This window comes from Anomalospiza imberbis, chromosome 7 (genome assembly GCF_031753505.1).
Source record: "Anomalospiza imberbis isolate Cuckoo-Finch-1a 21T00152 chromosome 7, ASM3175350v1, whole genome shotgun sequence".
Lineage (NCBI taxonomy): Eukaryota > Metazoa > Chordata > Aves > Passeriformes > Viduidae > Anomalospiza > Anomalospiza imberbis.
Genome location: NC_089687.1, coordinates 24,084,061 through 24,111,116, shown reverse-complemented (window position 1 = coordinate 24,111,116; position 27,056 = coordinate 24,084,061). Strand labels below are relative to the sequence as shown.

At 38.9% G+C, this 27,056-nt stretch overlaps 1 protein-coding gene across 1 annotated transcript in view; it reads right to left on the bottom strand.

Annotated features, from left to right (window-relative positions):
• ITGA4 (integrin subunit alpha 4) overlaps positions 1-20,707 on the bottom strand; it is a 35,784-nt gene extending 15,077 nt beyond the window's left edge. The window contains exons 1-15 of the mRNA XM_068196030.1: positions 20,162-20,707; positions 19,953-20,074; positions 13,946-14,052; positions 13,728-13,857; positions 12,377-12,444; positions 11,591-11,723; positions 8,137-8,222; positions 7,748-7,807; positions 7,517-7,654; positions 6,751-6,862; positions 5,029-5,123; positions 4,628-4,718; positions 3,273-3,318; positions 2,760-2,914; positions 1,242-1,396 (exon numbers count right to left, since the gene is read on the bottom strand). Of these exons, the coding sequence (XP_068052131.1) occupies positions 1,242-1,396; positions 2,760-2,914; positions 3,273-3,318; positions 4,628-4,718; positions 5,029-5,123; positions 6,751-6,862; positions 7,517-7,654; positions 7,748-7,807; positions 8,137-8,222; positions 11,591-11,723; positions 12,377-12,444; positions 13,728-13,857; positions 13,946-14,052; positions 19,953-20,074; positions 20,162-20,655 (1,992 nt within the window). The 5' untranslated portion in view covers positions 20,656-20,707. The remainder of the gene's footprint in view (positions 1-1,241; positions 1,397-2,759; positions 2,915-3,272; positions 3,319-4,627; positions 4,719-5,028; positions 5,124-6,750; positions 6,863-7,516; positions 7,655-7,747; positions 7,808-8,136; positions 8,223-11,590; positions 11,724-12,376; positions 12,445-13,727; positions 13,858-13,945; positions 14,053-19,952; positions 20,075-20,161) is intronic.
• Between the last annotated feature and the right edge of the window lie 6,349 nt (positions 20,708-27,056).

The following is a 27,056-nucleotide window of genomic DNA, read 5'->3' as shown; positions in this document are numbered from 1 at the left end:
TCCAGGGCAACAGCCACTGTGAGACTACTTTTGTAGTTAAGATCTTACTGATAGATTCCTACTAACTTACTTCTGGGTCAGTACCATGCTCAGTTTCAAAGGATGGTGATCAAACTCTACTTCTGCAGAAACCAGCAGCCAACAGAGCAGCTGGTGCCATCTATTCCTGGTGTTGGTACAGGCCTCCCTGGCCGACACCCTGCAGGTCCCCAAAAGCCTCCTGCTGTGCCCATTGCCCTGGCACAACTTCTGCCTCAGCGGCTTCTCCTCTGAAGCACTTCTGTCAGCAGATTTATCTACAGCAAAGTATCACAGAGGGCACTCCCTCTGCACCATCACAGAGGGAGAACTGTGACCACATTCATCCTAATCTGGTCCAGGAGAAAGACATATCCATGCAGTCTTCACGTTTGTAAACACAGAGATCCCTTCTTCAGCACAGTGCACATTCTTAATATTGTTCATCTCTGAACTCATTCATGGAACTCTAACGAGTGCTCTTCCTACCCCATTTCCACCTTCAGATTATGGGTGAGTGCTGCATTCCTTGAAGGGAAAAAAATCAAGCAAGCCCAAGCAATGCTCTTCTTCAGACCCTGCTAGCCTTTGGCTCCTTGCAGCAAATCCACAAAGCACACCACACTATAAACCTTGAACTACAGACTTTTCTAGCAATCGTCTTCGTTTCACTTCCCATGAATCAGGAATGGGTTCTTTCCTTTTTAGCTGAGTCTACCTTATCTACTCACAATAAAAACAGGAGCAAGACCATACACTGTTCTTTGAAATAGTTACAGATGACAAAACATAAATATTACAAGTTTTGAGACTTTGCATTAAGGAGTACATGAGAAAGTTCCATCAGAAATGTTCAGCAGAATATGAATGTTGTATCTTTGTGGTTGCTCCAAACCAACCTCAATCTATATATGATCTGTCATCCATAAAAATGATGAAAAATTTCAAGAATGCTCAAGGTCTGACTTAATCACTGTGGTTATTATTATTATTATTATACATCTCACCAATGTAAGAGATGGCAGACCTACCGACTTCCTCAGAGAAAGCTGAGAAAGCATCAGAATTAAAATATATTAACTGTGGAAGTTCTGAATACAAAGATTTTTACTTCCAAAATTATGTGATACAATTGTAAACAGAATAGGTTCTTTTGTAGCAGGTCTGCTTTTCAAAGGAGAACAAAGGATTTACAAAACAATACATACTGAAAACTACATTACCCTCATAAATGCTGGATGATCTTTGCAGGCAGTAATATTGCTGTAAATCTTTACTTTTCCTGAGATTGTATCATATGTTCCATTGGAGGAAAAATAAAATCTTGCTTGTGTATCCTCTTTTCTGTTCACATCAACACTCAGATTATAAAGCAACACTACAAAATAAAACCCAGGGAAAATAAAGGTTATAAAATCTTTAAGTGTTGCAATCGTAATGAATTTATGGTAGAAATTACAATTTCTGAGTCACTTCCATAAGTATATTCTGTAACATCCATTTTAAAATGCTCTGCTTAAAAACCCTGACAAAAATCCATATTAAGAAAAACTTCCAGTACCATGAAAATTGATTGCTTCGTGGCTGTTCCCTGATACATGCATTTATATCAGGGATCGTTTATCAGATGGTATTTATATTTTCTACCAAAAATCTATTTATAGAAAACCCACTTCAGTTAGTTAGAGGGCTCACAGTAACTTACAACAAACACTTAAGTCAATTAACACTGACAAATATCTTTTAATTTGACAGTTTTTTCTATTTAAGTAAGCATGAATTGCTATGATAACAAGTTGTGAGCAAGTTTCAGAGCATTACATGTCTATTATTTCTAAATTTTTGCCAAGGGTTAGGTTATCTACAATTTCTACTAGTACTTTTTTTAAACTAAAAAGTTTTATGCACAAGTCCAGCAAGGGTGACCCAGTCTGACTGCTCATCTTTCAAAATGAATATGAGTTTCAAAAGATCTGATAAAGATCAAAAGACATAACTTTACAGGTCATCACTGCATGTGTTCTCTGTAACATGCTCCCAAAGGTTATTGTCTCTTCTCACAGAGAAGTGTTGAGCAATTTAATTTTCTATACCATGTACTTGCAGGGCTGTTTGTAGTTTACAAATAGCACATGACAAGTAGGTTAAAAGCACTCAGGCAATACAGTCAAATTTAGACAATAAGTTATGTTAAATTAATTCACCATGAATATTCCCTCTGATAGATACCACTTCTAGCAATACCAGTTTTTTGCCAAAAGCAAAATATGCATTATATAAAATACAGTACAAGATTTATTTTTCAGTACTTTGGTGGAACTCCCTCTCTTTCACAAAATGCCCCACGATGGTATGAGCAGCTGCTTGAGCTGGTTTGTGAAGGAATGTTTTCTCTCTATTGCTAAGTGGAAGGCAGCATCCTCCAGCAGTCCCATCTGGTTTGGTCCATGCCTGAGAAGACTGATATTTAGAGGACATTTAAATATCACCCTTTTAATGCTGCTGTCTCTTCAAGTAACTCCAGCAGTTCTAGCAGGGATGTGCTGTTATTCCAAACTGAACAGGAGTGTAATGGCTTGATGTTATAGGGTAATAATGATATAAAAAAGGTATCCATGTTTTCAGCTTTTCATTTTATACTGAAGTCAGACTAATGGTCTATTAAATTCCAGTAGCGTTATTTTGTAAATAGGTGCATTTGAAATGAGTACATATAGTGGATTATTTTTCCAGTAGCTTACCAATATAACCAGGTACCTCTCGTCCTCTATAGGTAAAGCATAACTTCAAATTCATACAGGTGGCAGGCTGCTCATTTTCCATGCAGTCCAAATTAGTTCTATTTATTGAATTAGAATGTTTTAAAGAAGCTTCAACAATTATCACTGGTTTTGTTCTAAGAATAGAAAAGAGTAACACAAATAATGTTCAGATAAAGCTTACAGAATCTGCAAAAACTAAGCATCACTGACAATCTATTTTTATATTTTAGAATTATAATTTTAAAGTTATCTTCATTTTTCAGAGAGTTTCAAATAGTTGTATGCACATGCTTTTTTATGTCATAAAGTTACAACATTATATTTTCGTTTTTTCAACTTGTTTACTTAAATGTTTCATTTGTAGAACCTTCTAGACTGAAGTTGAAGATACAAAGAATATAATGAGGTTAAACTGCTGAGTTTTAATGAATTCCACTAAAAATAGAGTTAAATTGTGTAGTCTTCAAAAGTACTGAAACGTGGCAATCTCACCTCAGCACCACAGCAGAATCAGAGAAAAATGCACCAACTGCTACATCTGCACAAAAAAAATGTATCAATAAGCATAGTATGTCAACAGGAATTACTTCCTAGGTACAAGCATTTTATAGCATATTCACCTTCTGGTGACTATTAAGACACCATTTGTCCTTTATTTAATAGAAGGAATTTTACTAGTATTCAAAGACAGTTCCTCAAATACTTGTGCACTGTCCATAAATGGTGCATGCTAATTTATGCACCAGATATTGATAATGTGATGATTTGATTTCTGTTCCGTATTTATGTGGTTGATAGTGAAGGACAACTCATCTAAGTAGGAGATACTTGCCTACTTCTTCATCCTGATATTCCATATTGCTATACATGCACATACATACTGTTTTTATATAGATAACTGATTTGCTTATGTCTATTATATGTATGAAATTATACACAGAGAGAGAAAAGTATTTCCTTTATTCCAAACAAATTGAAACCTATTCATGCAAGAAGGGAAGAAATACAGACAGTATATATACCTCTCCAATGAAGTAGTAAAAGTGAATTGTCAGATGACTAAATGATATAAGGGCCCGAGGATGTGACTGCCAGATTATTGACCAACAGCTGACCTGTGAGCAGACTACTTGTAACCTGCCTTTTAGGCCAGCATTACAAATTAACCTGGATAACATTTCTGTGGACAGAGCCAGAACACACAACATGGCAACTTTGTGCTTTTACATCCCCAAGAGCGGGACAGATATACCTGACCTAAGACTCATCTGCAAAATGTCAAAATGTTTTGATGGTATGTATAAAGCAATTAATACATACTTGGCACCAAGTTAGCACTGCTTTGTCATGGCCACAAGAACTCCACAATGGTCTTAGCTCAATGCCATGAGCCCTAAGTGAGGTTAAAGTATTGTTCACTCAGACTGAGAGTCAAGGAGCCCATGACTCGTGTCAAAATCCAGACTCTGGGAAGGCCAGCAATATATTTAGGTTAGCACACTAGCCTGGACAACAAACATGCTTCCAGTGCCCAAAGCAGCTCATTGTGACATTTGTAGATGACACATCTGCTTTAAAAATATAAATCACATTTCTCTTCCCCTAGTGCACTATGATCACACTATTACATTGTTCGCAGTTCTTAAATAATAGTTAGATGACCGTGAAAACTGACTGCCTGGCCTCAGCTTTACCTCTTCTTTTTTCTTCCCAAAATATGAGATGTGACATGTCATCTCAATAACAGATTCTGCTTCTGTTAAAAGTACCAAGCAGCACAGTAGGGCTGCTCCCTATGAATTTCTGTTCTTTTAAGAATTAAAAATAAACAAAATTGTTTAATTTACCTTGATAACCATTGTCATCTACATCAATGCCACTTGATATGGATTGTCCAAACATGCTTAAAGAATTACTGACTTCTTGTCCTTGTATTCTCTGAGGAGAAAAATGTAAAACAGAAAATTATTCTTGCAAAGCTAATCTCAGAGTTAAAATTTCCAATGAAAAATGTTAGCGGAACAATCCTGCCACTGAATTAAAATCCCATAAACCATTTTAAAGCTCCCAAAACAATTTTTTTCTCTCTTATAGGTTATATTATGACTGGAAATCACAGACCACGTAAAAAAATTCTGAAGTCTTTTAATGTACTTGAGATGGTCAGACTGTTAAATGAAGGGAAAACCCTCCCAGATTTAAACTTGGGGTTTTTCTGGATTGAGTATTTTGCATTGAAAAAGCATACCTGTGAAAATGATGGTGTTATTCCATCTTTCCTGCCATTGTATATGTAAATAGCCCCTTTTAGATTATCTTCATGTGGAGCCCCAATTGCCACATCTGTGGAAAAACAATGCAGCAATGATCGTTGACTAGGAAATATGACCACTGAACAGCTGAAGAAATGGAGATCTTGGTGCATGCAATGCCAGACCAGATTTACTTGCCTGAATTCAAAGGCAGTGTTGAACACAGATATAAAGCAAAGAGAAACAATACAGACCAGCTCAGTAATCTGATTCTACCTTAATTACTATGTGTGAAAAGCAACAATCAAATACTGCCATTTTGTTAAAGTCTATTTCTAGCAATGCTAATTTCGACTCTTAAGATGTTAAAAGGTTACCATGAAAGAAGGCAAAATTATCATGGTCTTTAAAAGATGAGGAAAAAACAAGCCTTGTATTTGTCAAACAGTGATGATTTTCATGTTCCTCCCACATGGATTAAGTCACTGAAACTCAAGTACTCTTGTTACAGTGCCCAAAATGAACCATTTATTTTTCTACGAAATGTCCATAACAGTTAATAATATGCTTGGAAAGGCATTTAACAAGGAAATGAAAGTAGCTGGTTGGTACAAAGGGATATGTTTCATGCCTAGGTGACCTAATCCCAGAGGGGGGTGGCAACTTGTAACAAACTGAATTAATGTACCTACTCACCAATCCACCCTCAACAGCCCTTACAAAAAACTCCCATGGTTCAAATAGCCAGAGGTTGTTAGCCAAACAGTGAAGGGAGGGATGGGGAGATTATTTACAGCATCTTGACAGTCACTATTAATAACTGGGAAACTGATTTTACAAATAAGCAAAAACTGAATTATCTGCAAATCAGAAATACTTTATGCTGCACTGAACCAAAATCACAAGAAACACAAGGCCTTTGACTGTTTGGTTTTACAGAGCAATTCTCTGATTGAATTCACATTGACTGAATCCATACTGTGGTGACTAAGCCACATAAAGCTCATTATACATCTCTCTACTGGTGAGCTGAAATGGGACAGTCAAGTTGTGCCTGTTAAAATTACACACACGTTCTTGAGGTCAGATTCTACACCAACACATATACCATTATCTTTAGAGGGCTGATACTGATGGTTTAGATCATTGAAGAAGTTGACTGTGCTCTGCTTTTTAATTACTACAGAAAAATGCTTTGTATTACACAATTTCTCTTTATATACTGCTTCCAGCCTTTTTCTCACGTTTTTTTCCTACTGCCACTCTGCATATTACATCCACTTTTTATTTCGATATTACCACAGCAGTCTCCCAACATGAATGTTGTTTTCAAAATCCCCATGTATTTGGTATTTACTGGTGACAAAGAAGCAGATTTTGACTCAATTTTTTTTGTTTATGATTGTTACAAAATTGCCAAATTGTTCCCCAACCTTCATCTCTGATATTTAACACAGGATTAATTATTCCATTTGAGGTCCAGCACCAGAAGTTACAGATTATGCTATCACTTTATGCTCATGCTCTTTATTGGACAGAACCTAGTCCCTTGGTATTAAATGTCAATGACTGTCAATGACTGTGAAGCAGCTGTATTTCAAGTCAGAAAAGTCGGTCCCAAACCACAAGAATTCTCAGTCTCCATAATCCTCCTGTTTATCATGACATTCCACTGATTAGAGAGAATTAAACCCAACAGGTTTTCTTTGTATTCTTACCGTCAAAGCCATCATTATCTATGTCTCCTAGATTGGCTATGGACTCTCCAAACCTTGCTGCATACGAGTCACTCCCGCTGAGCTCTATGTTCAGCTCTACCATCTTGGCTTCCTGAAGGAAAACAGTCAATGGCACATTAATGGAATATTACTCAAAATGTTAAAATTGCCTTGGATACCAATATATAACCCTACCAAACTTCTGGTAGAAGCAAGCATTTTCAAATACATTTTATGGTATTTAGTGTAAAAATAGTAAAGTGATTACCCTTTCACTTCTGAGCCTTAGAAAGAATAAGAAGAAGCCTATTCTAATTAATGAATCTGCTTAGTCACATCATTTGCAAAACTGAGGAGTACCAGTCTCTTTCCTGACTGGTACCAGTAACTGCATGCAAATTTTTCATTCCTTGTTTGCTTCTGAAGGGCTTGATAAGTTGCTCTTCAGATGGCAGTTCAGTGGAAAGCACAGCAGTGGAGAAGAGCTTGGCAAGGGGCTGCAGTGGCAGACTGTCACCACCTACGGCTCCTAGGAGATGAACCCTGTCTCTCTGCAGTTCCAACACTGGTGGGAGTAACTGTGCTACAGCCGACACTGCAGCCTTTGGGGGTGTGCTGTGCACTCCTGCTGGGGCAGTCATCACAGCTCTACTGCTGCTTTTTCCATATCTGGAAATATGGGATAAGAAGAGAGGAAAACTCTTCCTCTTAGCCTGTTAAACCAGAACGGCTGTGTTGCCGTGTGTTTTTAAGAGAAAATACTTACAGAACCTGAATTAATATAGACATAAACTCTTCCCTCTTCTCTGATGGTACTTTGCATTGGAGCACCAACTAGTAAGTCTGAGAAGCCATCTGAATTCAGGTCCACAGCACAAACTGCAGCTCCAAAGTAAGAACCAAGCTGTGTGCAGACAAGAAATCATCATTATTTTTGAATTTTGATGAAGATGTGCTAGGAGTTACAAAGTGCAGAAAAGTAATATGATAGATTTACCTTTTTACCTCTTAGTTCAAATAGAATATTTAGTTGCTCCTCATTGCTAAAAATATATGCCTAAAACAAAAAGAAAATACAAGCAGAGTTCAGCAAAGTGTAACCTGAAACACTTCCCAGTGCTTTCTCTACAGCATGCGCTAAAGAATCAGCCAAACAATGCACAACATCACAAAGTACAGCTATCTCCTACACCTACTTGCACCTTTCTTGAACATCATAGTTCACATCAATGTTATCCAGAGTGCCTAGCCTAATTCCTTGTTCAACTTTTCCCCCCATGAGAAGTCACATCTGACACTTGTCTTTAATATATTAATCTAAATTGGAAGATCGTGTGTTTTTGTGAGCTTATAGTCTTTAAGCCAGTATTATAGACAATTCCTTACTTTACCAGTCTGCTCCTGCTGGGGAGCCCCTCCAATTACTTCTGTACTGGATGGTGTCAGAAAATGTCCAGCTCCAACAGAATATCCTGCAAATCAGAAATGCACTATTCAAAACTGGAAATGCTATGTAACAAAGAAAGGATGGGAGCACGCCTTATAAAAACAGTCAACACCATAAATTATCATGAGTCTGACATTCAGACCTCATGCAAGTTAGCAGTGAAAACAGAATAGAAACTTACTACAGACAGTAAGTTCCATCAAGCAGGAAAAAGTGTCAGAAACACTAATTTCTTCCCAAGAACTTAATTATCTGCCATACTTCAAAATACAATAAAATAAATTGTAAACACCTTCCATTAATGCATATTCTGCAATTGTTCAGTGAGTCCATACTATTAATACAAATGAAAATTATCCAAGTACGTGCACTGGAATGTGGAAATATTTGATTCAGTTGTTACTCTTTGACTATTATAACTGGATTGAAGAAAAATTAAATGTAGTGCTACTTCTATGTGCACATACACAGACACAGAGCACCATGGACACACACATGAAAATGTCAGGAACAAATTGCAAAAGCCTCATTATGCAATAAGAAAACATTACATCAGCTTTTGTAAATAAATCTACATCACAAAGCATTTCTGTATGTGGAAAGAGATCATCAACAGGATCATATTTTGATGCAGACATCCAGACACAGAACTGCAAAACAAAGGTTAAACCTTAACCTGTAGGTGCACAAGTCAACCTTACTCTTTCCAGAATACATTACAGCTCAATTGAAACAGGGAAGGCAGAGAACATATTCCACTACTCTTGCATTTGCTGAATGACTGCCGATGTTCACAGCATGCAGAGAAAATAAAAAAATCATCTTGGAGAGATGAGAATAAGCTTTGAATCTTTCATCTGTGAAGGCAACTGCCTAGAATTGAAGTTCTCACTAAGCCACCTTTTTCTTTTCATATTTTAAGATAAAAAAGGTGAACAGAGCAATTTATCACTTGAAGGTCAACACCTAGTTGTTATTTACTCAACAAAAAATTAAGGATGAACCTTAATTTACCTCCTCTGACATTTACTTTCTAGTTATTTTTTACTAAAGTGCAAACATTACTAATTCTTAAGGACTTCTAAAAAGAAAGTCAAGCATACAGTAATCACATAAAATCCTCATTTTTCTTTAATGGTATTAAAATATTTGGCAGGAGAAGAGGAAATCACACAACTGACCCTTTATATTTAAAGGAATAGAGAAATTAAATTTTATTTCCAACTCCACAATTTTCTCCTTTTTACCATCACTACAGTTTTTCAGTTTTCTGAAATGTTACTCGCCCTTCTCAGATTTCTAAAAGGAACAGTCTTCTACTTTATGATTTCTTTAAGGCAGTTTAAGTGACTAGGGTTACTTTTTCATCAGGGCCAGCTGATTTGAAAGACTGAGTAACTTTGAAAATTCCTTTTATAGAAGTCAGTTACTACTCTCCAAGAGACTCTGAAGTAGTCAAGAAAATATTACCTACTGTTATGTATTACAAATATCCAATTTCCTTCTTTCTTTCAGTTGTCTGGTACATGAACACCTTTGTTTCTTCCAACTTATGGAAAATGCTACAATACCGCTGCACTTCCTGTAGCTAGTTTCTTCATTATTACTCTTTAAGTTTAATGAAAAAAATAAAGATGCCAATGTCTTGCTCCCTACCAGTGGAAGAACAGAGTAAGTAGATAATGGTACTTACTCACATGCTTGAATTACACTCTGGTCACAATATACTTCCACCACTTGGTAGGGATAATTTTATTCATTACTTAAGGGAGCAACAAGCTCAGACTTCTAAAAAAAATAATTTGGTAGTAGAATTAACCATGAACAGATTTTTGTCTTCAATAATTACAAAGATGGGACAGATGCTGAGGGAGGGAAGGAAGATATGTTTAAATCCTTTCAACCTTACTATGGGGTTTCAACCACATTATGAGGGAAAGAAGCAGAGGTTAAAGTAGCATGAAATTGCAAAATTCCAGGTTTATCACAGCTGCTACTGTAAAGACATACAGATGAGTTAATGGTGCCTTTCTTCACTTTCCTGTAGAAGGGCAAGTTTAGAAGACACATGGCTCTGCTGAGCCAACATGCACCAGATCACTAGAGTGAAGCAAACTCCAGCTGATTTCAGCTCCTGGATGGCCAAGGCAACTAAGAGAGACCACATATGTGTGGAAAGGCCTTCCCTAACCTCTCCCTAACACAGTCCTTATGCAGGTTTTTATCCATTTGCCTGGATCTGGCTTCTGGCTGTCAATGATTTGACTCATTCATTTAAGAAATTCTCATTCTTATACTTGTAGAAGCAGAAATCTGAAATTAACTTTTTTCCCCTAGACAGGTGCAGTACTCTTTCTGCTGATTACTATTGGAAAGCTGGAGCTTTCTATTCTCTGAAGCTCTTATTTTGTCCCATGAAAACTTAGAATTTCTACTGGTTGACTCTAGGGATCTTGGTGTCTGATCCCCTTTTACCAGCCAGTCTCTCTTCTGCTTGACTTTCCCACTGTGGCTTTTGCAGGCCCAGAACTGAATTCTGAAGTCTTAGTTCACTGCGTTTCACAATAACTATTTCATAACATATGCCAACTTCCTATTTTCAGAGGAGGGGAATCAGGAACAGGAAACGATTATCCACGTGAACCGGAACTTTGAATGGGAAAATGCAAAAACCAATGGTCACAAGCAAAAATATTCTTGCTTAGGAGTTCAGGAAGGACAGAGGAGCTCTTCTCAGTGTAGTGAGAACACTGAAGCTGCTGTTGTTTTTTTGGCATAAACCTTTCCAAATTGTAGCACTAAATTCAGCTAGTTACTTGGATATAGGTACATGAGTAGAACTTCATGGCCTTTGTTACAGACATTCATACATGACGTTTGCCTTCTCATATATCCAGACTAAGATATGTTTGGAATAAAAAAGAAAAAAAAAATATAACCATTGGAGGAAAGTTTGTTTCTAAAGGTCATAGCATACTTCCCCTTATTGACAATACAATTAAGAACTGCTTGCTTGCAGCTTTCACTGTAAAAATCTTTTCATATTTCTGTTATATGCAAAACCACTGTCTTTTTCCATGAAAGCTCTTGGCAGCATTTCAGACTTGAGTGAAATGAAAACCATTGCTAATCAGAAGGATCCCTACCTTCTAAATCAAGAAATGGTTAAGTCAGTGGTGAGATGATAAGAATAGAAATCCACTGTTGGAGAAGTTTCCTCTTAAAAAATAGAGAGGAAGCTCCATAATTGAATAATATGTAACAAAATCAGAACACATCTTTAGAACTGTTGCTTTTGGGGTTAATAGTGAAAACAATGAAAAACACTGTGCACTCCCCCCAAGACCAGCTATTTAGCTTATATTTCAGTAAAGTGTTAAATACTTTAAATACCTAGATAACTGCCGGATCTCACTTGATTTTTCTTTTCATCTGTGTAATAGTGGATTGTATTTGCAGTTGTATTGTATACAAAAACAGAACCAGTCCAATAGAATGATCCAGGGGCTCCCATTATAATTAAGTCCTAAAAGAAAAGTAAAACACAGCCATGTTATTCACATTGAAATATTCACAAAAATAAGCAAAACAAGTAAAATACTTTTCTTTAGATCTCCTGTGAATTCTATGAAATGCTACTGGAAATGCATCTGGCTCAGCACTGGGGTTTACTACTAAATTACAGACAATATTCTCCAGACTTCATAAAAATACCATTATTAAAAGCTTTGAACTGTCACAACAAAATACAGCAAGAATTAGGATATTCTCTTCTCAAAAGAGTTTTTTAGAAATTACAATTTAGGGTGGAATGGAGATTAAATAATATAGAATATTACTCTGTAAAGCAAGAAGGTAAGCAATATAAATGTTACATCAAACAGATTAAAGAGAATAATAACATTTCATCCTCTGCTATATCCATGCCCTTTTTCCAGATGAAAAATACCTTTGGATTTATTAAGGTGTAAAAGTATTCTTGGGAATAAAAATTAAAGTCTTACTTGGGAATTATCATGCAAGTCATAGCAAGATTAAATTAAAAATAAATTAAAAAGTGATTTTTCCCTCCCACAATAAAATACAGCGTTGATGTTTGCATTTACATATCCACTTTTAGATATTATACATAAAAGTAAGTATATAAACAGAGAGACTTTTGGTATTTTTAATACACACCTTAATGTAAAAGCTAGACATTCCAGCCTGACATGACCCATGGCTTTCTCCAAACTTTCGTGCATGATCTGGGAATGGGCAAGAAATATTAAAAAGAATGAGAAGCATGTAGTTCCAGAGTTTTGTCACCAGGCTTTCAACAGAAACTGAGACAACTTAGGAAAAAAAAAACCAAAAACCAAAAACACCACCTCCCCCAAAAAGCTGGTTTTCAGTTCTGTAAGAGAACTAAAAACCCTGGTTTCCACCTTTATATAGCCTTTAGGTGCAATACAGTATTGTAGCAAACTCAAAACACTATGTATCACTTGATCACACCTGCCTTAGAAATATTGTGACTTTAATGGCTATACTTTCAAAATTGTTCCATGAACAAAACAGCCAAATAGTTTGAGCACCACATCTGGATATTCTTCCACTCTGTCCTTCAGGCATATTCTGACAGGCTTATGTATCTTGATTGAACTTGCCCTGTGCTCCACTGGTGCCATGAAGGGTTTGTGTTATGGCAGTCTTAGATACTGCTTTCATCCTAGCAATCCAACACAGTCTCAGCTGTGTTTTCCTGCAATTCTTTGCTGACTGCGTGCCATCAGGGTTCCCTTCATTCCATACATAGATTTATACACTTCAAGTCTCCAAAGATAAAAACCATGATTTCACCACCCCTTGTAACAGTCTCCAAAGGCAGCAGTGGGACATTTGATAGCATTATTCTGTCTGCCCAGAAAGATCAGATTGTCAGCTGGTCCTTGCATTGGCAAAGCACAGGGACATGAGATCATTCTCCTGGGTGGTAGATAAGAATGGGAAAGCATGAATGGAATCATTTGATAGATTCAGGTCTTGACTCTTATTCTGCTCCTGAAGTTCTCTGAGGAAGAACCCCTGAAGGTCTCATGCCACAGAGCAGCCTTGGCAGAAGGCAAGTAAGGGACAAGGACATGCACTGTAGTACCTTTGATTCAAAGGCTAAGGAGCAGATGACAACAATCACTTGCAGGTATTTCTGCTGCTCTGCTGTGAGACTCTCTAGAGCAATGACAAGAGTAAAGGAAGGAAGGATGTCCTCTACTGGCCTGGTTTTGAGGAGCACCTTCAGCAATGCAGTCTGGGAAGAAAGTACTCTGATGCCCTGTTCCAATTATATTTTTTGCCTTTTGAAAGCAGGTTTTCTTTGAAGCGATAAACATCTTTGCATCACAAACTGGGCTCATATCCTCAGCACTCAGCCTCCAAACCTTTGGCTGCAGAACACCTACTCAGAACATCACAGGCTTTTCACAAACTCTGCACCATTCAATTGTGTAGCTCACCCTTCCCTACAAAAGGACTCAAGCCTTCTGCTTACCTATATAGCATGGGCATATTCTTCTGCTCAGCTCAGTTCGAAAATCAGGAGGGATGGCAAAACAAATACCATGTGGCAGTTTGTGCTCATTTTTGACGTAAAACACATTTTTCCATCTATGCCCACAAGCCTATGGAAATAAAACAAACAGCATTTGACATGGAAACCTAAGAAAGCTGGCTGCAGTCTGGCACACAGCCTCAGTGGTTAATACATACAACGATAGATCCGCCCTCCTTTGGTTGCCTCGACAAGCTGACACCCAGCCACTGGTTATCCCGCTCTTCCAAACACGTCTTCCCACAGCGCTCGCCACTGGGATGGCCTAGGAGACAAAGACCAATGCTCTGAACAGAGGGACAAGGTGAAGAACAATGTGGTGGGTAAAAGCAGCACCCAAGAACTCTGGGGGGACAATGCAGTAGTTTGGGTGTGGCGGTTCTGACCTCTGTATCACACAGGTCATGTAGACTTTTAACTTCCTTCTTGAGCAAAGGTATGATTGTGGGTAGCCAAAGGGAATATACAGGCTCTGAATGTGATAGGCCAGCAGTGAGGATGGGCTTCTCCACCATTACTCAGATAGAAAGTGACATTACACTCAATTCTGGTGAAGGGCTGTCCCTGTAAGTGCTCTTCAGCCTAAATTTTCCTAAGAAACACAACTAATACCTGTGAGTGCCACCTAAAGTCTAGCAAAAGCAAACATCTCTCCAACTATGTGTCTATTGGTAGCAGATCTTAAAACAATCTCTACTGCAAATGGCTATCAAATAAAGGTTGTATAACTGCCACCTCTACTGGGGATGGCAGACCTATGCATGTCCTGCATGCTTCTTTTACTGTTGCAATTATTCACTAGCAGCTCTTAGTGTTAGTTCTTAAGTAGAGTTCTTTTTTAAAACCTTCAGAAAGCACACTTAAATGTCTTCTAACTCTGCCCCGCAGCCCAAAAGGCTACAGTATTGCCAAGTTAGCAAACATTTTCTTTCTTCTGGAAAGCAGTAGTGATCCCCATAGTAAGGAGAAGCTACCCACATATTCTAAATTATATAAAGGAAGTTTTTAATTTTTAAGATGTTTGTATGAATAAGCATTAATCGAATTGTTGAATTGGTATTTTCTATGCATCAGCATGATAGTTTATGAAAAAAAGTCTTATAAAATAAAGAAACACATTAGGTCATTTGAACAAACTCTTTTGTGTAATTTTAAAAACTTTCTCAGATTGAATACAGCTACAGGTGAGCACAAAATGTTTGAGGTTTAAGGGTTAGTTTAGTTACCCAGAAGAGGATGTCAGTACAGACCGCAGAGTACTAATGCTGATGGGATATTGTTTGCATGGAAAAAAGCCCCATAAATCACACCCCACATCTTCTCACCCCTCGCCCCACCAAAAATCCTGCAAAAATTAACCATTAAACAACACCTGTGCTGAGAGCAGAACTGGCATTTATTACTGTCTAATGCATTAGAAAGTTTATATGAATGCATAGATTATCCTATTGACCAATGTCAGAGAAGTGAACTTCCATGTACTGAATATATACTGCTTTTCAGAAACAAGTGTGGAATTTAGTTTCAGAACTGAATTTTGGAGTTATGTAATGGAAAACTTCTCACTTCCTAAGGGAGACATTTCCATGGTTTACATAAATTATAGAGCACATTAATCTGATTGAAGTCTCCTCAGAAAAGTAAACTCCATTACACTCCCATGTGTAAGAATTAGTCCTCCTTCAAATCGCACAAGGCACTTCTGGTAAATCCCTTCCAGCAATGCGTTCCATCCTCTTCTAACAATGACTTACCTGGGACTTGCTTTTGTGTGGATTTGCAGGAAATGGAAGAAGTAGAGAAGACCGGGGCAATAAATTTAGACCCCAAGAGACTGAGACTTTTTATCAGTAAATCAAATAAAACCAGACAATGATGATGTGAGAGATGAGTAAATTCAGCCTCAGTGTTTCTTTCCCGTGCCTCTTTCAGAGGTTTGTAACAAGAAAAAGCACCACCATTCCTCAACACTCATTGGACTGCATTCCCCTTTTCCTTTGCTCCAGTATATATTGATTCAGGATTATTCTGGCCCTCTGCTGACATGCTGACTTATGTTTCCTCTCTTTCTCTGACTGGCAAGTATTCAACCACCTTGAAAGTACAGACTTTTGTGGGAGAGAGAAGCAAGAACTTGACATCCCAGACACACTGATGAGTCCCTGATCAGGGTATGACATTATAAAGGCTTTATCAAATGAGAAAAAGCAGTATTCTACACAAGCAACAGAGCAGCACCGCATAAGCTCAAGAGGACACAGCAGCTTGGTTGCCTCAGGGAAAAGGAGCACATGCTATCATAAAGTCACTGAGAAATAAGTAATTGCCCATGCCTGTGTACATTACACAGCTGGAAGATCCACTTCTGCTATAATCCCCTCTGAACACATCCACAGAAACAATGCAACTGCAGACAAATATGGTCATAACTTATAAAGCCAGTTCTGGTTTTGTCCTCAAGGATCATAATACAGATGTTTGAAATATCATCTGAGAAACCAGATTTCTATAACTTGCTCCAGTGTTTTCCATCCCCAACAGCCTCTCATCACCCATTTTATCCCCCCATAACTCCTCTGGCCCTATTGCTAACTGATGAAAATGATGAAGTCTGCTGCAAAGGCAATAAGCCTTCTGACATCCTGCTCCTAGGTGTCAGGGCCTCAGAGTCTGTTTTTACTCACTCAGGAAGTATTTTCTGTTTTCACAGACATGATAGGTTTTACCCCTATCTCAAATGACTTCAACCCCAAACATTTTAAATTATATCCGTTTCAATTCTTCTGTAACAGACCTAGGTCCAGAAGATCCCATGTTCCTTGGAATAGTATGACTTGAAAGAGGTCACTTGCAAGGTGTGAGCAGTGCAAGCGAAATTGAAAAGCCACACTACCAAAACTCAAAGTTACTGAAATCACAGTTGAACAGACACAGCTCTGCCTTTGGGGAAAGCCATTAACTGTTCACTTTTCCATTGTAATGATTCAGCTGGGGGAGCTAGAGGGCAATTTGTTCACAGGTTAATTGTAGCAGAGACTTAAAGGAAGGGAGCAAGACTGAAACTGCAGGCAGAGTTTTCTGCCCTTATGTTAAACAGTACACACTGAATTTACTGCATTCATTTGTAGCTAAAACTAATTTTTTCTTTAGACTGGATGGCAAATTGCACAAATTATTTCCTATATACTTTAACCGGTCAATCACTATTTCAAATCTGACAGCAGCGCTATTGAAGAATTTCTGTAACATTTTATATGTCCAAATCTCAATAGGCCAAAACATATAAAGAACTTTGTGTAAATTCCTCTGCATTAATTCGTGAGTACCCCAAAATGATGTGAGCAAGCATTTGAATCTCAAGACTAGAAGATGGACACTTAGTGCTTCAACTTGAAGCACTGTATTTTGTACTTGTGCCTGAAGCTTGATTACAAGCTTCTGCATCTAACATTAGCCATTATTTAAAAATACTCCAAATACAAATAAATCTGCAGTCTAGAACGCTTGACACCTTAAACAGAAGTACTAGAATTCAAAAAGAGACTGGAAACCCATCTATTCATCTATCAGAGAGAGATTTAAAAGTGCCAATGAGGGGCTAGGAAAACAAAGACTTGCTAGTGTAATCTCATTGCTCTTTTCAGCTCATAAACCAGCCCAGGGCCTGCAACATCTTGAAGAACATTAACATTCTTTAAAGTATGTCTGGATGAGTTATCTCCGATACTGTGATAACTGCAGCATAAGACTGCTCCCAGCAGCTCTTTTACTACTGAGGAAGCAGATAGGAACTTGTGACACATCAAAATACAACAGCAGTTTTGTGTGATCAGAGGCTTCCTAATTGTTCATGAATTCTTCATTAATTAGTTATGGCAGTTTCAAGGCTACTTTAGCGAAAAGGAGCGACAAACTGTTTAAACATATTTGTATCTCTAAGTAATTCACGCCCATTTAATACAGAACCCCAACATTTGGAAAGCCACTTCTATTGCCAGTTATCACCTCTACTTTTTCATGACTTATAATTAGAAACTTACCACCTCAAAGATGTTTTTACCAGAACAAAATGTCAATTCAACTATTTAAGAGCAAGATAGAAACACTTATTTCTCATTGTGCCTGTTCAGCAATGCAATATACTGCCACACATTTTTCTAAGGAAATTCCCTATTCTATGAGATCAGAACCCAAACTTGAATGAGTTAGATGAGAGATAATTAAGTTCAGCTTTGTAATTCCAAGTTCCCCTGCATACTTTTCTGACCTCAGATACTATGCCACTTCATTCACATCCCATGTACCACAGCTGCCTTTGGCTTCTTTGCTGACCTCAATGACCTGTTTTACAATACCGCACTTCTTTTCAGCTCCTATTTAACTTCAGAAATAGTACAGACAAACCTTAGTGATGCAAAGATGTCATCTAGCAGTACTGGAAACCTAGCTTGCAAAAATCTCATGTGGTATAACTATTGTTTTAAAAAGTATGTTGTGTAACCTGCAGCCTTTAATCCTGGGAATAGAGGCCATGTTAAGCTAAGCCTTTGGAACCACATAAACTTTTTCATATACCTGTTGCCTCATTTCACTTAGAATCCCCTAAGCTATTGAAGAAAAACCTATCATATTATTTCTTTAGAGATTTTGTTTCTCCATTGGCTAAATGAGCAAGCTGAGAGGCACTGCAGATGTTTGTAGGTTTCAAAGAACCTGAAACTTTCAACCCTTCCTTCTCTTCCCTCACACAGTAAAGGACTATTTTTACCACCAATCCAGGAACAGGGATTTACTGACTCTTAGCATTTGTTACTTCACCACTTTAGTTGACCTCTTAGACTTTTTGCAAGCCTCCTCATAAGAAACAGGCAGTCAGAAAAAAAAAAAGCTCTTTGTTATATATAACTTTTTTTAACAGATATAGTACTGGAATGAAATTAATCAACAAAACCCCAAAAAACAACTTGGGCTGATATAAATTTAATTTCCATTCTTTCTAGCAGCAACTACTTGTCTTTTTCTTACAGGACTACACATAAAACACCACTGAAGTACCTCAGGTTTTTGTAGACCAGTTACAAAATGAAACTCTTATACTGATTTGTAGCAAAAAAAAAAAAAAAAAAAAAAAAAAATAAAAAAAGAACCTGTCAGTTCTAAGTTTTATGCACAGACATTTAGAGAAATAATTGTTTTAGTATTTTTTTGGTCACAGAATGCTGACCTCCGCCCTGACAGCCACCAGTTCATGGTGCGCTATTGCTTTCAAATATTTTGATAGCCTTTTTCCCGCGCTGCTTCTTACTGGGCGGTGTGCTCATAACGGATGGGACACTCTTGGTCAGAGCCTGGCAGAGTACAAGTTGAGGAGGATTCTCTCCACAGCAAATGAATAGCATGAACAGCACTGTAGGCAAGTGGGACAGGAAGAGAACCCAAAGCAATTCACACATGTTCATGGCAACCCAGTGCAAAGCCTTCCCCTTTTTAACAAGTATCAAACGCTTGAAAGTTGAGTAAGTTCAGCCAGTTACATCCCCTAAGTATGGAGACTGTGGAGATAGAGAGAAGCGAAGTTAAATGCAGGATCCATAAAAACTGATTCAGTCAAAAAATAACTGCTCGTCTGAAACTCCAATAAATCTGCAAGCAGGGAGAACCCATCAGCAAGACAGCTGTGGTTCAGAGTTACTTCAGGGTGGCTTCTACAAAGACAAGGCTTTGCAGGAGAAAACATGATTTAGGCACATACTTTCACCCTCCCATCCCTGAGCTTATTACATTCACCCACTGCCCTGAAAGCTGCACCAGCTCTTCTCCGCAGAGCAGGCTCAGACCGAAACTCTCATGGGACTTCTGACTCGGAGGCTGAAAGGTGCGAAACGGCTGCGGGAACGGCATCTGTCACACCTAACTTCCCCAAATCAAGTTTTGGTGCATGTTATCTCTCTTGATGCCGCCGCTACAGTCCTTGGGCAACAGCGCTGATCTCGCCCTTTGGCGAGAGGCAGAGCACCCTGCAGTTTAAGCCGGAAGGGCCCAGCACACCCCGCAAGGCAGCGGAGCGGAGCCGCGGTGCGCGCACAGCGGAGGGCACCGACCGTCCGTCCCCGGCCACCGCCCCGCGCCGGGGGTTTCCCCGCCCACGTCCCGCCGCCGACTCACCCAGCTGGAGCTGCTCGCACCCTCCGCTGGAGCTCCCCCCGATCCGGCACCGGAATATGGCCCCGGGGTTGACCACCGACTCGTTGGCGGGCCAGCTGGCCCGGGGCGCGCCCACCACCAGCCTACGGGGCAGAGACGGCAGCGTGAGGAGCCGCGGCCAGGACAAGGCGCGACGGGCCCCCGCGGGAGCGGCCGGGCTGGGGACTCACCATCGCTCCTCGCCGTGGCGGTGCAGGAGAACCGAGTACCCGAAGAAGGTCCCGTTGCTCCCGCGGAAGAGCAGCGCGTGCTGCGTGTCCAGGTTGTAGGGCCGCGCCGTCGGCAGGCACTGCCACAGCAGGAGCAGCGGGGCGGCCCAGCCCGCAGCGCCCCGCGCCCTCCCGCAGCTCCGCATGGCTCCGGCCGACCGGCAGCGCAGCGACGCCGGCTTCCCGCCTCTCCGCTCAGCGAGAGGGCAGGGCCGCGCCCCGCCCCGCCCTGCCCCGCCCTGGGTCACCCTCCCCGCGGCCCGGGCTGGGGGTGTCCCCGCGAGCGGGGGAGTCGCACGGCCGCGCCGCCGCCTCCTCCCGCGCGGCCGCAGCCCCTCTCCCTGCCCAGGCGGCGGGGGTCGGGTTTCTCCCCGCCCCGTCCGCGCCCACGGGGACGCTGCGGAACGGACGTGGCCCCAGTGTCCCCGGGCAGTGCCCCCGTGGGACGCGGCCATCCCGACACCGGCGGAGCAGAGAGGCCCGCGTCCCCCTCTCTTCGCTTCAACACACTTGCCCGGCCCGGCCGGCAAAGGGGGAAGGAGATACTGGAAACTTATCCTAAAATCTCCCGCCGAGCAGCGGGCAGGCAGCTCAAGCGCAGGACCGTGTTCTGAGAAAGGAAGCGTGGGGAAGATTTGAGTTTTCCTTTTAGAATTAAGAAGAAACCCAGTACCCCCGTGTTGAAAGCCTTCCCCACAGTCGCTGTGCTGAGGGAGTCTTGCCTGCTGTCCCCCAGTGGGAGGGTATTTGGTTCCTGAAACCAGTGCCGCAGATGCAGAGCACAGTGAGCCTGGCCTACCCATGTTGCACAAGAGTGCTCACTGCTGATGGCGCCTTCCTTTCGCGTGTGATGTAGTCAAAACAACCCCCCATCGCTTTTTTTACATTTTTAGACTAACTTTTTCACATTCCCGTTCATTTCTTCAGTTGCTGACAAAGTTAGCAGCCATGCCTCCAGACAGCAAAGGAACAAAGGAAACAGCATTGTGCAAGAGATCTGGTATTTGGCAGACCTTGTAAGGGCTCCCTTGATCTTAGCGAGGAGTTTTTCTGTGCGTCAGCAATCAGTTGCTGACTCTTGATTTAGCTCATACTGAGTTGTGTTCATCCTGAAATCAAGGCTTTTATTTCTATCTGCAAACCTTGCCTTACTGAAGTCCTTTGAATACCAGCGCTTCCATGTTGCTATAATAATTCCTTTTTATGGATAACCTACGTATAATGGTATTTTGAATCTGAGAAACAAGAATAGAAGAACTTATAAAAGAAAGTTTTAGTTACAAAGATTACCTACTGCACCTGGAATAAAATCCAGTATGATCGCAACTACAGAATATTATACACATTAGAAATAACAGTGAGTTTTCCCTAATGGAAATTTAGAACATGGCGTTTTAAGCTTGGGAAAATGCCCCCTTTCATTTCCACTTAGTTAGTGGAAATGTGGAAAGTTTGACATTTCTGCAAAATGCTGAGCAACTACCAGAGTGGGGCACTGAGGCAATGCAGAGTGAAACATCTTGTCATCCTGACCACATGCAGATGTGTAGTTTCTGGAATGAGATCAGCACAGTGGAACATCTGACAGCCAGTCAGCAGTGTATCTTTTTTTGATTCCTCATCTCTAGAGCCATCAGAGGGCTTCTCTGGATGACACTGATGTGGAGCAGTGGCTGTTTCGTGCAAAGGGGTCAAACAGCTCCTCAGCTGCTATTCATCTTCCTTCCAATTACTGACATCAAAGGAGTTAAAACAATCAACAGCAGCTGTGAATCTGCATTTCTACTACTCAAGAAGTTTTCACCCTCATTTTCAAAGCAGCAAAACAAGCATGATTCTAAACTGAAATGCTAAATTGTGGTTTAGTTGGTGAAAAATTGTAACATGGTTGTTCCACCATGATGCAGGAACCATGTTGAGATGGTGGCTGTGTTCCTAGCTGACAGGAAAAGGTAGATTGTAAAGTTGTGGGATTCAATTATTGATGCATACATAGCTGCTTATCAGCTATGATATAAAATTGAGAACTCTACATCAGGAGGAAATGTGTGTGTAGTCTCCTACACTCTGCTAGAGTGGATGTAATCATGATCCATCTGGCATCAATGAAATCAGTGGAATATAAATTACTGGAGAGTCAGAAATCCATATTTTGAGAAATATTTGCAGGTTTCAGTACCATTCAGATACTAGGCAGAGATCTGACAATATGGAGTAATGGAGAGAGAACTTGAGTTTTACTAGGGATTAAGAGAATTTGCAGAAAAGGTGGAACCAACACTGGAAGCCAAGTACCTGTATTTACAAATCAAATATCAGTTATGTATCAGTTTGTATCTAAGTTATCCTGAAATAATGGAAAAAGTCCTCCCCAAAACATCTTGCTCATCTTGCTGCTATTCATTCGCAACAGCACATCTCCCACAGTCCTCTGTGGGTTAATAACACTAGAAGCAAAATATCACAGTTACTTGCTCTTGTGCTTGAATTTGGTTCACCATCTAAGGCAATTTCAGAGGAGCCAGTGGGATGATTTGTTAATTGTATTAGTCTGCAGTTTGGCAACATTTTTTACAGCAGATGTGTGCATTTCATCTGACTGTCCTCATCTCTTGCTGCTTGTTCTTGAATCATACAGTGCCCCTGTTACACTGATACTGTTCAGTGTCTGAGCAGTGAAACACATCAGAGAAGTGATCTGGGTTAAAAATAACTCAACAAAAACCCCCAAACCTAGATCACATTTGTAGCTGGCCAGTTGTATTTGTTGTATTTAGGATGGTTTATACTGATGCTGCAGCTTTAGGAGCTTTCTCAGGTAACAGCCTTAGCTTTCTAGAAATAGCAAGTCTACGAAGTTAAAACCTACACATCTAACTTAAAATGAAACAGTTTCTTTCCTTTCTTTTCACCAGTGCTGGTGAGAAGAAGGGTAAGAAAATTACTGAAGAAAGAACATACTGATTCTGAATGTCTGTCAGCTTTATTCTTTGGAATATAAAGTTTTTGATTCCCTAAGTTGGAAGGCATTTGTATTAAATTAAGTCCTGTGTATGGGCTGGTGTTGGGTAACTGATCACATGACTGCTTTTGCTGTGTTATAAATACGGGAAAGCACATGTTGCTAAAAATCTTCATGGATATGGCTGCTTTCAGCTATGTCTGTCCCTGGTCTCTGTGTGCCATGTAAGCCTACCGCTGCTTATAGAAGAGTGTCTCCAAATCTACTCTGAGTTAGAAATAAAAACAATCAGTTGTTGAGATCCTGTTCCTAATTAGAAAGACATGAAAGTTTAATTTTTAAATTGTCTAACTACTTAAATATTGCTATTTCAAATTTGAAGTTTCTAAACCTTTCTGATTTACTGAAACATGGAAAATCTAGGGTTTTGGTCAGATCATAACTACATCTTGTTTTTATGTTTGTTTCTCCTCCACCACCCTGAAACAATGGCAGTGGGCCACAGAATCTATTATTCATATGCTGTCATCTGAGAAATTATAGAAGGCAAATACACTCTTACCTCTAAGGCTGTCTTCAAGAAACTTCATCTTCCCTCTGCTGTAAGATACATGTGAACTCTCATGAAGAGGTTGCGTTGTCCACTGACAAATATAATTAAGCACAGATGTCTGAGGCACCAAAAAGAAACAAATGTTAGCAAGGGTCTTAATTTTATAATTTTGCTTATGTTCTCTTTAGAGATCTGAATTTCATCTGGAATCAGTTAAAGAGAAACAATCTTTTAATTTAATCAGCTTATAATATATTAACACTCATATGATGTCCTTTTAGGAAATACTTTAAAGAAGTTTTTTCTTCCCTTGAAAAATTGTGCTGCTGAAGTAAAGACTGGTCTGCCAAAAGAGCTTTCCAGCATTTAAACATATAATAGTGTCATACAGACAATGACTATGGCAACCTGACTAAAAGAAGCAAACAAAAGATAATTATACTTAATAACAGTTTAACTAATAACTGAATTTTGATTTACAGATAGGTAGGACTGGGAATTAATCATTATATATGTGTGTGATTGATGCATTGCATATCCTTTTTTATTTCTTTAAACTTTGTCAAAGATTCTTGAGTTGCAGGATCAGACACAACAAAATAACTGGTTCTGAGCAGGATTGGGCAGCAACTTCTTTTCCTTCCCAAAGGAATTGCTGAACTTTTGAAACTTTCCCATCTGAAATTCAAACAAAGAGTGTTTTCATGCACCATTTCTGTGTCTTTCTTTGTTAAAGTCTGGTTCAGCACAGTTGTAGCATTTTTTTCATTATTATCACTTTTAAAAACAAATATTTTAGTTAGATCTAATTTCTTTGAGATAAAAAGGAAATATGTATGTTCAGAGAATTTCAACATAAAAAGTGATTTTATTTTTTTCAAAATTAATAATTTATTTAAATCAACCCTTTTCCATAATTAATTTTCCATAATTAATCAACATTTCAACACATTCATCTCTACACTGAAAAAATTCTGACCACTTATTGATATTGTGTTTCTATTTTTTTTTTTTCATATTTCTGTTCTTCCTTAGGTTCCACATGTCTGCTGATGTGATTGGATGCAATGGGAATGGAACAGAATCTGAAAAAACGTTGCGTAGATTTATTTCTTAGCTGCAAAGCAATATTAAGTTCGACATTGGTCTGTTACATCTGCTAAGCAAGATAAACTGGAGCACAAAGTAAAAGCACAAGCTTGGTTATTTGAACAAGTAGGAATTAGTTCTGCTGAAAAGAAGGATCAGTTCTGTACTCAGGTATGAATTTATGGAGCACTTACCATTAATGTTAGTTTCAATTTGCATCAGTGTTTAAGTATGGGCACTTATCAATACAATGACAGTGTTATGTTACACAGGACTGCCTTAATTGTTTTTATTTTACAAAGGTTTCCATATAAGAACACTTAAATGAATATTTTGAGAGGAATGTAAGATTCTTTGTTGTCTCTCTCATTTATTTTTAAGTTTTTTAAAAATAATTTCTAACAAAAAATATGCGTGGTCAATGATTGGTGCAAGTTGGGCAATTAAGAGCTTAGAAACTGAGTCAAATGATGCTGAGGCTGAAAGCCTTTGGCTCCATAGAAAAACTAAGCACTATGAAAACAGCCCTCAAATTAGAAAGGGTGGATGTGTGTGGACCATGTTCTTCCAGCAGTGACAACAGCTAATATTTCAGATAGGAAAAATACCTCACAAGACCTCCTTATTTCTTGAAAATAATCCACCAAAAACCCAAACTGAAACAGTTGTTGGAAGAGAACTGTTGAAAGGAAACGTCTGGAGGAAATGCCATTCCAGTTTCAGTCTTGTCTTCAGTATACCATAACATACATTTTTCACGATGTGATACTGTGCTTCATCAGACAACATCACAATGAGATCATACCTCTGAATATGGACTCCAGGTCACCTTTATGAAGGATGGTAATCATTATGTCTGATTCTGCTTCCTGAGAGAGTATATTAAAAATATTTCTCATCAATTGGTCATTTCTTTGATGCTAACATGAAGTCCTGTATATGATCCAGTACAGCAATATGATAAGAAGGAATTACGGCAATGAAAACTGGGTGGTTTTTTATAGCTGTATGAACAACATGACACTTCTGGAATTCTTCAGAAAAGATGAAAATAAAAGCTTTTTCTACATTGTTATGTTTCTCATGTATGTATATTAATATTTTTCTTGTACTCCTTTCATGGATACTCTTAATATGAGTTCAAAACCCATCCATTTCCCATACTGTGTCTTCATGAATTTATTAACCTCTTTAAAAATTAGGGAAAAAAAATTTTCTGGCAAGCTATCAGAGCTCTAGTTGTTAAAATGTCAACTTAAAATGCCCTTAGTACTGGCATTACATTTGTAAGTAGTCATTTGCCAGCTGTGTATCTGTGATTTCATAGTTATCAGGTCCAATACAAGTTTATACCCTGACAATTTAAACATTAAGTATTTTTGTTGGCTTGTAGGAGCAAGACTTAATCTGTATCATTGTCATGAAATTTGAAAGAGAACTTTTTTTCAAGTTACATTTGCATTAAAGGAAAATGTAGTAGTATTGAGAGTAGGCAGACAACAAAGTATGTAGAGGATATACTACTAAGAGTTCATCCACTTACAGGTAACCTTAGTTGTTCCTGTTATTTTGCCAAAGTAGGCTGTGTCTATTTGCCTGTTTGTTTGGCTGTTTTTTTTCTCTGTATATATAATGTGTTACATGTTGCTGCTAGAAAACTTGTAATGAAATAAACCAATGAGATGCTGTTCTACTGGACAAAGTTTCTCTGAGTTGTCCTTGCTCTGTTTTAGAATACTGCATGTAGTAGCTTTGATATTTTCTTTTTTAGGTTAGATTTTCACATGTCCTAATTCTCAGTTTATTTCTGAAATGTTTTAATTGTAGCTGGATGTATTTGAAATGTATGGGGCCTTTTGTGCACTTGTAAAATCTATAGACTTATTGCCCAGTATTCATGTATAAACCATGTACATTTGTATTTTAATCTCATATTCTATGGGCTATGTCTTCTGTTGCAAAATGGACCTGAGAATTCATAGCATACTCATGCTTTTCCTTTCCATTATTCTAAAAATTTCCACATTCTAGATACATTGGGATCAGGTCTGAAAAACTTTTTCAGTAAGTGCTTATTATAACTGAGCAGGTGCACCACAGTATATCTGGTCTGAGAAGAGATACCCTGAGTGCATTTTTTCTTCAAAGAATATTGATATTCAGCTTTTGTGGCTAAAATACACCACTCCCAAAACAATTGTGTGTTACAGCAACACAATAAATAAGATACCTTAACAAACTTCAGCATAGGA